This window comes from Mytilus edulis, chromosome 14 (assembly GCF_963676685.1).
Source record: "Mytilus edulis chromosome 14, xbMytEdul2.2, whole genome shotgun sequence".
Classification (NCBI taxonomy): Eukaryota; Metazoa; Mollusca; class Bivalvia; order Mytilida; family Mytilidae; genus Mytilus; species Mytilus edulis.
In genome coordinates, this window is record NC_092357.1 from 16,559,832 (window position 1) to 16,572,855 (window position 13,024).

A 13,024-nucleotide genomic window follows, 5' to 3' on the forward strand; every position below is an offset into this window, starting at 1 on the left:
ACTTCATTGGAAATTTGCCAATATAAAATGTTGCTGATGAAGTTTTTTTTATTGTTTTATACAATAAACAATGTATATTCACTTTTACTACCAACCAATCTTTACCATTCAGTGATAACAAGCACTTTATTTTACATTTTAATATTTTATGATGTATTTAAAAGAGTAGTTATTGTTGCAAACTCCATTAGAAATTTGAATTGATATCAGTTTTGGAAAAAGGGAAACGGGGATGTGAAAAAAAGGAGGGGGGGTTTAATTTTTGTCATTTCAGATTTCATAAATAAAAAGAAAATTTCTTCAAACATTTTTTTGAGAGGATTAATATTCAACAGCATAGTGAATTGCTCAAAGGCAAAAAAAACTTTTAAGTTCATTAAACCACATTCATTCTGTGTCAGAAACCTATGCTGTGTCAACTATTTAATTTTAGATTTAAAAAGTTTGAAGAAGAAATTTTTAATTGATTTGTAAAATCTTGACATTTGTTTTGTGTAAAAAAAACCCATGTAATGTCAAAAATTTGATCACAATCCAAATTCAGAGCTGTATCACGCTTGAATGTTTTGTCCATACTTGCCCCAACTGTTCAGGGTTCGACCTCTGCGGTCGTATAAAGCTGCGCCTGGGAGCACCTGGTTGTAATTGGAGAAATAGAATTTCATGGTTTCATCATTTGCTTCTATCAAAGTAATCTTTCTATTTTTGTTACATTTTTTAATTTCAATTTTCCCTTGAACTAAAAATTCATGAAAATTGTTAGAAAGAAAAGATAGTGTTTGAAAGTGAAACCAATAAAACTAATATTATCTGAATCATATACCAGTTTCTATTACAAGTATTAGGCCAAGAAAATTTTCCACATTTGCATACAAGATATAACTAGACTATGAGTAATTGAGAAACCATGTTGTGTTTTATTTTATATTTTGAAATGACTTGCCGATTTATGCAGGTATTAAATATTACATTGTCAATTATTGTTATAACGTCAGATACTTTTAAAGTGTTATGTTATGGACTAAGTTCAGAAATTAAAAAAATCCATGCTTGGAATCCTAAATAGAATTAAAGTTTTCAGTTCAAAGTCTAAATTTCATTACAAAGTTGGTTTCAAATTCCATGCACCATCGTATTTATTTTAAAAGAGGTGAAATTTTGGTTGAAAGTGTAATTAAAAAAGATTGCAATAAAGAATTGTGAATATCAGTCCAGATGTTATCCTTAGAGTCCATATCAGACCTTTGGCTTTACACTCAGGTTGATATGCGAGTTTTTAGATGATGTGGAAAATGATGTTTTACTGTTATATTTAAATTTAATTGGAATTGAGGTAAACAGTAGTAATGGTATTGCATGGCTGATAGTACATAGCTGGAACCAGAGAGCTTATATCGGGATGATGATTTCTCTTGTAGATAGCCAACAGGAAGACTTATATACAGGACATAATGTCCTATATAAAATTAAATGTCAAGTAAATCCAGCCATTCTTAAAAGGGGGTTCCAAACCAGGATACATATATTCCCATTCAAATGCTTTGTTCCGTTGATTGTCCAAAAAAAAATAATGTGGTGGGAAGGGGGGGGGGGGTCAACCCCTGTAAACCCCCCCCCCCCCCCCCTTGTGGATCAGCCACTATGATATGATTTCTAATGCGACATCTATCGACCAGAGTTCAAACTAGGTGGATGTAACTAGTAACCATAACTCACTATTTAACAAAGGGCAAAATCCATACGACACAGTCAATCTCTGAAGGCATTTAGTTTTTCCTTTTTAAAGTGTACCCTGTTATTAAATAGCTAGTAGGCTTTTTCATTGATGCTTTTTTTTTTTTTTTTTTTTTTTTTAATTTTCCCTTCCCATCCACTTTTGTGAATGAAATTGATGTTGTTTTGAGCTTTATTGATGAATTAATTTGTCACTTGCCCTTGTTCATAATAAGAGCAGGTTACCAGGTGAACTATTGAACTTATCAGTGTATTGAACAAGTAATACAAATGTTTGTCTGCATACTATTATTATTAATAAAACAATAAGTGTAATATAGTTTAATTGTTTTTTTTTTTAAATGAATTAAATTGGATTTAGCAACAAGCCAAGTCAATGTAAGCCCTCTTCAAATGTGCAATATACATCACCTGGACAGCAACCAAACAATGTAATTAAACATGAAGAGACCTGTAGAGGACTTCTGAGGTGTAAAGACAATAAAATGGCTCCCTCCAGTCTAAACGATATTATGTGTGTTTTTAAATTAGTGAAATGCTTAGATAAAATTTAACACTAAACACAGTTCTGTTGTGACAAATTTATAATATGAGACTCCAATTTTTTTTATATTTTTTTTATTACTATTATCATGAACATGTGTAAGAAATTTTTAAGTGATATATATCATGTTGGTTTGTTTGTATTCATACAATGAGGTTCATGGAACAACTGAGGGTCAATTATAAGTCATCGTTTATAAACAAAGTCAATGGTTTTAGAGTTACAACTTTCATATTTTAAAAGCCTTTCAGATAGTGAGATTTCAGATAGGTTTTTCTTGGCTATAAAAGGGTTATACATGTACTATCTAGACAGCTTTGCAAAATTAACATCCTAATCAAATCTATACGTTATATTATCTTTTTGAATTAGAATCATAGATTTTAGTACTGTAAATTCAATTTGGCTTGTATGGTTTTTTTTATGTTTTTTTTTATATTGAAAATTGTGATGAAAATGTTAAAAAAATAATGATTGGCATTTGAAATGTTTGATAACATTATTTGTAGGCACCATTTACTAAAACCTGAATAATAAAAATCTTGCTTTATGTTTTTTGTTCCATAACCACAATAATAGTTAATGCACTCACAAATTAATGATTTTCCAGTGATTATATATATAGCTGTGTAAGTCATTTTAAAGGAGAGAATGCTGATGAAAGTTGAAAATAATAAAATTTAAACATTGTTCATTACTTTATATTTACAGGGAAAAGCAGCATACTTGGAGGTCATTAAATCATTGGTAGAAATACATGGGACAGTATATATAGATACCGAAGCAAAAAATAAAACTCATACCATTCCATCTTATGTAAATAATCATGGTTTATTAAACGGAGAAGATCTACACACATTACTACGCCAATCAAAAGTAAGTTCATAATAAATATGGCAAATTCAGAAATTAGTGTGAATATTGAAGCAGGATAGGTTTGGATATCCTGATTTTGCAATAATTAATTCCACATTTTCATTGTTTAACACAAAGGCCCATTTAAAGACTTCATTTCAACAAGACATGGCTGCATATTGATAATTCTTATATCAATATGAGGTGCTTCTTTCCCTTTGTGAACAAACCCATGCTCTAAATCCAATAAAATTTGTTTGCACATGCATACATTGAATACTGCAGAATAATGAATTTTATCAATTGGCATGCATTTAATATATTTTATTAACTTAAAACACTTCCAAACTCTTAAATGATGCACATGTTGTTACTAATTCATTTATTATGACAATAACGTGTTGCATTCGGAATTGACATATTTGACCTAGATAAAACAACCATTCATGCTGGCTGTTTAAAATTCCTCCCTCTGAAAAATCACAGTGCCAGCTGTTTGCTTCTTTACAAACATAAAAGGGAGGACCATGGAAGAGCCTACACAAATACTCTACACTTATACACATCGGACATAGAAATTACCTTAATTGTCCTAATTTTTGTCCTCACTATTGCTCGGGCAAAAATAATCATGAATATAATGCCTACCCATGTTAAAACTACAATAAACTATAGCTTGCATCAATTATTTCTTTAATCACACACTTCCAAATGAATGCCCGTAGAAAAAAAGAACAATTACTATACCCTTAGTTATATATCATCAGTATTTTTATACGACCACAACTGCAAAGAAATTTTGCGGTCATATATTGGTATGACGTTGGCGTCATCGTCGTCCAAAGACACATGGGTTTTCGCACTATAACTTTAGTTTAAGTAAATAGAAATCTATGAAATTTAAACACAAGGTTTATGAACACAAAAGGAAGGTTGGGATTGATTTTTTGAGTTTTGGTCCCAATAGTTTAGGAGTTAGGGGCCCAAAGGGTCTAAATTAAACTTTGTTTGATTTCATCAAAAATTGAATTCTTGGGTGTTTTTGATATGCTGAATCTAACCATGTATTTAGATTTTGGATATTGGACCATAATAGGTAAATGTCCAATTTAAAATTTTTAAGTTTTTAAGTTTAAGTTCTTCGACCACATTCATTCTGTGTCAGAAACCTATGTCTTTTCAACTTTTTAATCACAATCCAAATTCAGAGCTGTATCAAGCTTGAATGTTGTGTCCCAACTGTTCAGGATTCAAACTCTGTGGTCGTATAAAGCTGCGCCCTGCGGAGCATCTGGTTTTTAAATGCCCTTTGAAAGTAACAGTCCAGGCAGCAATGGAAGTTGTGCTAATGCAATGAGGAATCATTGATGGTTAAACTTTGGCTCTTCTTGAGCAGTTTGATAAAGTTTTTTTTAATATTAGTGCAGTTTTATTTGATGTAATAAGTGGTAATTTGTTCAGATTTTTTTTTCGAAATACAATTTATAAAGTGAAGTTAAAAAAATTGCAATTATTGAAGAATACTTTCATTGAAATGTAATTAATGTTAGTTATACATTTTTAATTACAGATATTTATAGGACTGGGATTTCCCTATGAAGGACCAGCCCCTCTAGAAGCCATAGCAAATGGTGCTGTATTTATAAATCCTAAATTTAACCCACCTCATAGCAGTAAAAATACCAAATTTTTTAAAGGGAAACCCACAGAAAGGAAGGTATGTATTGTGTATTTATTAATAATTGTTATACTCCACTCTAGAATTAAGGGCTATATTGCAGTCATCATGTACTTTGTTGTTTGTTGTTTTTTGTTTTTTTTCGTGAAATGATTTTTTTTCTCACTTTTATCAGGAACTACTGAATTTGAAAGGAGCTTGACAATAATATGTTTTAACATATTATTTTTTTTGGCAAATTATAAAATCTTAAAGCTCTTTATACTGAACCAGACTTCCAGCCTCTGTGACAGCTTTTCAAAATGAATGTAATATCTATTGGAACACTAAGAGTAAAATATAAAAAGCTAGGTCAAGGAGACCTTGTTATCTTGTTTCATGCCATGTTTACATCCCTCAAGTACACAAGTGACATGAGAGAAAAATCAATTGCAATCATGTGTACTAAAAAGCTGATAAATTTCAAGAGTGATACCTGAAAACTTGAACTTAATACCATTTGAGAAATGTTAAAAAATTTCTGCCTTTGCAGCGTTGGTTAAAACAAACCTTTGTCAATCTTTTTGTGGTATTAATTGACAACTGTCATATGAAAATTTAACTGAAATGGACTAGGGGACCTCAGTGGAAGGTGGCTGAGTGGTATTTGTAGTTACTACTGCTATCACTAGCTAGTCAACACTGAGGTTGTGAGTTCCAGAGTGCACTCGAATCCAATCTTAATTGACTAGGATTGTCAGTTTTCCTATCCAAGTCAATGGCTTTCTCTGGGCAATCTGACTTCCTCCACCAATAAAAACTGGATGCCACGAAATAGCCCAAAAGCGGTGTTAAAAAGTGGCGCTAAAACACAAAAAAATCAAATTTAAAATGGACCAATGCAAACATTAGTTATATGATGTGTGTAAATGATTTTCATTTTATTGTTGGATATTAAATTTTTTTTGTTTTTTTTGTAGTTGACAAGTCAACATCCTTATGCAGAACAATTTCTAGGTGAACCATATGTATATACTATAGATATCAAAAATATACAGCAAGTTAAAGATACAGTGGCAAGAATATTGCATAGAAATGAGGTTAGTTTTTAGCATACATCAAACAGACGAATTAATGGGCAAGAAACAACTTATATGCTGTGGATTCATTCATTTTTCGTGGATTGAGGAAAAGATGCATTTTCATGGACACTTCATAGTGGTTTTGCCAAAGACATATATGGAAAATTTATTATTTGTGGAAAATTTTAATTATGGTGTACAAAATTCATTTGCAAATTGTTATCTAATAAATAATAATGAATCCAAATTACATAGAAGGTTCATTTCAGGGCTTTTAGGGCGTATAAGCTTTTAAAATTCAACAACTGAAATCATCATTCAAATTGAAACATCTAAATTTTAATAACAGAAGACTTGGGGTATATTTCAATTGTGACAGCTACGAATTAACACATAAACAAACAAAAGTCATCATCATACCTGCTAACTTTTCAAAATCCCCATAGGGGTTCAAGTGCAAGATAGTCCCTATAGTTCTACAAAACCATCAAGGGGCCCTTCAAATATATTTTAGTGTTGTTTTTTGGCTTCTTCATATTATTACAAGCCTATAGCCATTGTAAAATTTTGGACAAAATTGCTCTTTCAAAATTTCCATTTGGGAGCCTCCATGGGGGAAATCCCCTGCAAATAGTGACAATGATGATCATCGAAGGATTATCCTATCAAGAGGACAAGATACAATATGTAAAGCTCTATGTTATCTGGAGTCTAAAAACCATTCTCTGTATTATAATCTAATGTGATCTGAGTATTATTTTCAAAAGCATACACCAATGTTGTGATAGGTTTAAAATGTACTATACAATGGATATTCAATCAATGATGTAACGTTATTTTCATTTTGGTGTACGAACAGTAAAATTACCAAAAAGGCTTTTAGATCCAGAAAAGCTGAATTATAAATGGAGTTTTCTCTAGATAATGTTTAATTCTACAGAGATGTGTCATCAATACCTAATGCAATAATGGAAAAAAAACTAAGGTCTTGAGTTGATAAAGAGTATTCCACCCAATAAGAACATAAAACAATATTGCATTAAATTTGTTTATATTCAATTTATTTTTAGTTCAATCCTTATATGCCTTACGAGTATACTGAGGAAGGCATGTTACAGAGAATGAATGCTTATATAGAACATCAAAACTTCTGTCAGTTTCAAAAACAACCTGCCAAATGGCCACCAAATAGTGCTGTAAAGTTTATCCTTGGTGGAAAAGGAGTGTCATGTAAAGATGCCTGCTGGGCTAAAAGTAAGTTTATGTAAAGATGACTAGCCTGCTGGGCTTTAAGTTAGTCATATGTAAAGATGCATGTTGGTCTTAAAGAAAGTATCATGTCTAGATGCTAAAGTTCAGCTAAAAATAAAGGGGCTTACTGGACTGAAAGTAAGTCATATGTTAAGTTGCCTGTTGGGTAAAAGTAAGTTTCATGTACCCGTAATGATGCCTGCTGGGCTAAAATTAAGTTTCATGTATTATAAGATGCCTGTTGGGCTAAAAGTTAGTTCATGTAATAATGTCTGCTAGGCTATAGGTAAGTATCTTGTTTTGTGGAACACCAATGTCTCTTCATCTTAAGGAACCCATGCAACACATATGCTGTTGTTGATCTGTTACAAGTAAAGGCAAAAGATACCTAATGGAGAATCCAAGTTGAAGAGATCAATAAAAGTACATGGCGAAAAAAAGAAAAAATAATCAACAGTCTTCATACATAAAATATTAAAAGAATGAACAATACTAACAAAACCATTGGCAATCTCTGGTGCCCTGGTCTTGTTCAACAGATGGCACCTTGTTAAGTGTCATTCTGTGAGGAATGGGGAAGAAAGGGTAACATTTCAGCACCTTTATTTTGAATATTGAAAATAATAACTTATATAAAGTTGATTGTGGGGTTATATCAGTTCAAACGTTTTATACCTTTCAAAGAAAAAACAAGTGATTTTAGATAACTTTTGTTTTGCTACTGGAACCATTTTGTTTAATTTTGTTGCAAATTCTTGCCATTAGAATTAGAAAAAAAATATGTATGAATTTATTGTTTTCTTTTCAGATTTAATCTGTGATCCTAGTCACTTCAGAGATATAAACTCAAAAGAATCGTTGCTTGAAAACGGAGCAACATGTGCTCAAAGTAAAGAAATTACCGGTATTCTTTATCCATCTTTTAATACAGTGACTAACGAGTGTGAAATTCAGAAGGAAGAATTCTTATTTAGTTGTGTCGGGGAACACTTAGAATTACAGAGACTATGTCCTTGTCGGAACTATATCAAAGTTCAAACAGCATTGTGTCAAGGTTGTGAAGTATGATGTTGCCATGGATACAGTTAGAATGACATTTTGTGATATTGTACTTAATGTTTCATAGTTCGGGTCTGAAACTTTTTTTTTCATTTAGAAATTTTGATTTTTTATTTTCTCCATGAGATTTAGAAATGTAGTGTTCAGAAAATCAAATCATTACATTTGTAGTGAGGTGTGTAATATCAATTTCGGTAAAAAATTAGATCATGGTAGAATTATTGTAGTTAGTTTTAGAATTATTCCATTAGATAAGATGTGGTTGGGTAGGAAAGGACTTCAAAAATCACCTCTCAATCAACATAATTTCTTCAGATAATTTTACTTACAACATGTATATCATTTGGACTTGCAACCATAAATGACCCATGACCCTTGCCAAAAACTCCTTTTCTACCCTCACATTATAATTTGTAGTTTGTCTAGCAGATATATAATCTGTTTTTAAGGATAATAGTAGTAACACTTAGACATATGCATATAAAAATACCATTTCATATTACTGACTTTCGACTTTTGGAATTTATATTTTTTCTACAAGTTACCTTTGCAGTAGGCCAAGTTTGGATGGAACTCAAGTTCTGACTCGAGTTCCATATAAACGGTAAATAATTTTGAAGAGTAAGGTCTCTACATTACCTGAAGTACAAGGCCCCTACTCTGAATATGTTTACATTCATTATATATTCCGGAATCAAAAGTTAGTGATTAATATGGTCAATTGTACGGTATCAGAAATGTTGAATAAGGTGCTAATGTTTAAAATGTCTGTTTGAATTGAAGTATCTATTAATTTGTGAAAAAAATCAAAATTTAAAGTTCATCTTTTGAACATGTTGAATATATATATCTACCTTAATTTTAAAGGGGAAATATGCAGATATTTGGGGAAAATATTGGGAAAAATACCCCAAAACATTTTTTATTTGCAACAAAATAAAGCATTTATTTTTTATAAGCTCTTTAAAGTAAATGCTATATAAAATATATATGATTATCTAAATATTTCTGTTGCCATGTATGGCAATCATGAAGTAATTATTGCTGTAATATTTAATATTTTTAAAATATGTCAAAAAATATTTATTAAAAAATCATTAATTTTATGAAAGTGTATTATAAATGCATAATTAGTTTTTGTGTAGATCTCATTTATTTTTAACCAAATTGAAACTTTGAGAAAAATTGGCAATGTTACTTACATTGCATATATATATTTATGTGATTATTCAATTTAATTAATGTATTTCTTGATATAACACATTTTCTTTAAGATATTAGCTTCGTCAAATAGAAATCCATCTGAAGCAAATGAAATCAAAACTTATCTTGAGTTGATAAAATCTCTATGCAAAATCTGTAACTTTTAAAATTGATTTGATATAAGAACCATACAAAACCTTGGCTCAAATTCGTATTTGATTTTGTATTTGAAAGTTCAAAAATCAATCAAAGTTTTATACATGTACATGTATATGTGTACTTTGCATAGCCATAAGGTTAATTTCTATCTGATGCAGCTCGTATAGCAATCAATTTAAGATTTTAGCAATATGTATGTTACTTTAATTAATTATAGAGATGCCAATTTAAAAAAAACTACACATAGTCAGCTGTCCTAGCCTTGAGCTTGAAAAAAGGGTTAGCAGATTGATAGTATTTGAGATGTTTATTTCTGTCAAGGTTGTAAATCATATGCATAGGGAAACGGTTAAAATGAAAGTGTATTCAAATAATATTTTTCAAATTTAATATTTTTCTTCATAATTGTACATTTCAAAGTTTCACACTTACAGTTTACGATCATCAGTGGCGGATTCAGAAATTTTCATAAGTGGGGGCCCACTGACTGCCTAAGAGGGAGCCCGCTTCAGTCGTGCTTCAGTGATACCCTATATAATCAACTATTTTTTCCCAGAAAAGGGGGGGCTGGCCCCTGAAAACCCCTCTAAATCATATTAGAAGAAAAGGTTAAAAACATGCATTTAAATTTGTCGTCAATTCATTTTCATTTCATGAATCATGTGGTCTCCATTGAATAATAGATGTACTTAGTTAAAACTAGAAATGACTACCTCTCTGCAAACCCAGTAGCCAGTGTCCTTTTAATTTCATGTTTTAACTTTTAAAACTAGTTTGATTTTTGAACTGTCTTTGGAACTATCAGGAAAAGAATCAGATATCGAAAGTATTTGAGGCTAAGGTATTTTTCATAAAGTGTTTTGGGTTGAAATTTTCATAGAAAATTAAAAAAACAATTGCATTTCAATTTTTTGACATAATTTTATTTTCATTAAACTGTAGACTTAAAAAATGAGTAAATATGTGAAAACGATATAGCTTTTTGAATGTGTGTTGTTCCCGGTAATTGTAAATTTAATGTATTGAAAAATATTCCAAATGTCAAATAATTCATTTTGTAATATTTTATATCTATGGTTTCATTTAAAACATGTATCTGTCAGTTTGTTGAATCCTTCCATTAGTTAATCAAAAACATTTACATGATGAATGAACCTAAATGTTATATTGCAATTTTAGATTTTTTCGTGATTTAATATAAATTAACATGATTCATTTTTTAGTGAATATAGAGAAAAGTATATGTCTTTTCGACAGAAATTTTTAACAGGGAGGGGGGCATTTTATGGGTCCTAATTGCCTTTCAGAAATATGACTACCTTGCTAACAAACAAAGCAAGCAGCTTTCAAATTTCCACCGACCTATCTTTAACGGCGCCTCTTTAACAATCAGCCATTATGAATTTTTGAATGTATTGATATGTAATTTCTTTAATAGTAAATTGTGAAGTTTTATTTTATTCTGAAATCAGACGTTTTATTTTACCTCTTTCAGCCAAAGCTTTACTTAGATATTTTTGCTTTAATAAAAAAAATTGTAACAATTTTTAAATACAAAGGTTTGGTTGAGTTTTCAGTGAATTAGAAAGTTCATTAATTGTTCAACCAGACATTAAATAAAATTTGTTCTTTGTTTAGCTTTGTTAAATAACTTCACTTAATAAATTGGCTTTAATTGTTTTAAGGCATTGAAAATTTTCTGCCTTACTAATTCATTAATGTTAACCCTAGTCATGTGACACAGGCAGCACCACATGTATTGTGCATTCATTTATTATCATTTGGTACAATATTTATAGGCTAGAGAAAATGCTTTATAGAGATTACCTTTTTACCTGCTTTAAATCCTGAAGTTTGGTGTTCTCTACTACCTCCAACAATAAAGTATGGCTGCCATGATATAACTAGGAGCGCTGATAATGGCTTTACACATGCACAGCTTAATTTTAGCTTCACATATATACCTTCAAAATTTATGTTAATGAGTACTGAAAGAATCTTAATAAATCCACAGTATTTCTATTACGATAAAATTGGGTCATATTTACCTCACTTATTTAAGTGTTCCATTGTATATAGTATTTGTTGCAGTCAAGCGTGTATTTAATAAAGTTGTCTAAATCATGTGGTGTATGGTGGGTTTTTTCTATCATATAATTTTTATTTAGGAGAAATTGGTCCTAAATCTTTGATATGTTATAGTTTAAGAGTTGATCTTTTGAACTTCTTCAGTTGTTGTTGACTGGTGAAACAGGAAACTCTATCTGATTTTCCCATTCATTTATATCTAGGAGTATGTATAAAATTTTAACAAAGCTCCTAAACATTTCTTCAACAGATCTTTGATTATAAACCAAATGTATATATTTCTTTTCCATTAGTATTCTGTATATATATGATAGAACATTTTAGGTCTGTAAATTCAGAAATTTGTGATAATTTTATAATGGGAAAAATCTTGACCCTATAGGTTTCATGAAATTCTGGCTGAACTTTGATAGAATTATTTTTATGCAACATTTCCTGAAACTGTACTAATTAACATAACATCCATGATTTTTTCTTAAATCATAATAATAAATGCTAGCAAAATTTGTGAATTTGCAGTAGGTTGTTTCAGCAATGGGAAAGACAGTTTTAAAGTTTTCATTTTTTAACTAGAAATAAAGGTCATAATTTACAGTTTTGTTGATAACTGCATTTTTATATAGAGAAAACTAGCATGCTTAATATTTGTATTTTTGCAATAAAATATTGTTATTTTTCATATAAGTTGGACAGATAATTCACATTTCAAAAACTTCTTTCACTTTGTACAATTACTTTGTGAAATATGTGTTTAACAAAATAATTATCCCTACTCATTCAATTATAAGCTTATGTATAGTTGGTTTATCTTTTGATGTAGGCTAAAAATAACAGGGGGAGGGATTAGATCTTATAAAACATGTTTTACCCACCTTTTGTCTGAATGTGTCTGTTCAAAGTCAGTAAATGTTTTATGTGGTATAATGGTTTTTGTTATTTTGAGAATTGGAAGGGCCCTCAGACTTTAAACTTAACTCAGTGCTCTGAGTTCAAGAATCTGTGCTGGAAACACCAATTCAAGTATTTTGATTGGTTGAATTCTGAGTCTGAGTACAATGATAGCCTCAGTTCTATTTTTAGAATTTATCTAGTATAGACCCCAGATAACTTGAAGAATGACAGTTTGTATAGAAACCTGTTTATTGTTGGAGACAGTATGTTGCAGCCTAGATGATATTTTTTGTCTTTGGGTAACTGTTTAAAATTGATGTATACCCCTTATACTGCAGATTCTTTATTTTTTCGCTGGATACCAATTTTAGATGATTTCATTCTGGTGAGGTTGAACAACAAATTTAAATGTAATATGAATAACAGATTTTCTGTAGGCCTGTGTGGCAAACCCATGTAATCAAATATCCACGAAAATGTAAGTTTTACTTAATTTAAAGA

At 30.4% G+C, this 13,024-nt stretch overlaps 1 protein-coding gene across 7 annotated transcripts in view; it reads left to right on the forward strand.

The window, feature by feature from the left end:
* LOC139502865 (alpha-1,6-mannosylglycoprotein 6-beta-N-acetylglucosaminyltransferase A-like) overlaps positions 1 to 9,494 on the forward strand; it is a 71,743-nt gene extending 62,249 nt beyond the window's left edge. For all 7 annotated transcript variants that reach the window (XM_071292498.1, XM_071292500.1, XM_071292499.1 and 4 more), the window contains 5 exons: positions 2,990 to 3,154; positions 4,704 to 4,850; positions 5,771 to 5,890; positions 6,943 to 7,126; positions 7,932 to 9,494. In XM_071292498.1, the coding sequence (XP_071148599.1) occupies positions 2,990 to 3,154; positions 4,704 to 4,850; positions 5,771 to 5,890; positions 6,943 to 7,126; positions 7,932 to 8,191 (876 nt within the window). In that variant the 3' untranslated portion in view covers positions 8,192 to 9,494. The remainder of the gene's footprint in view (positions 1 to 2,989; positions 3,155 to 4,703; positions 4,851 to 5,770; positions 5,891 to 6,942; positions 7,127 to 7,931) is intronic.
* The last annotated feature ends 3,530 nt before the right edge of the window (positions 9,495 to 13,024 follow it).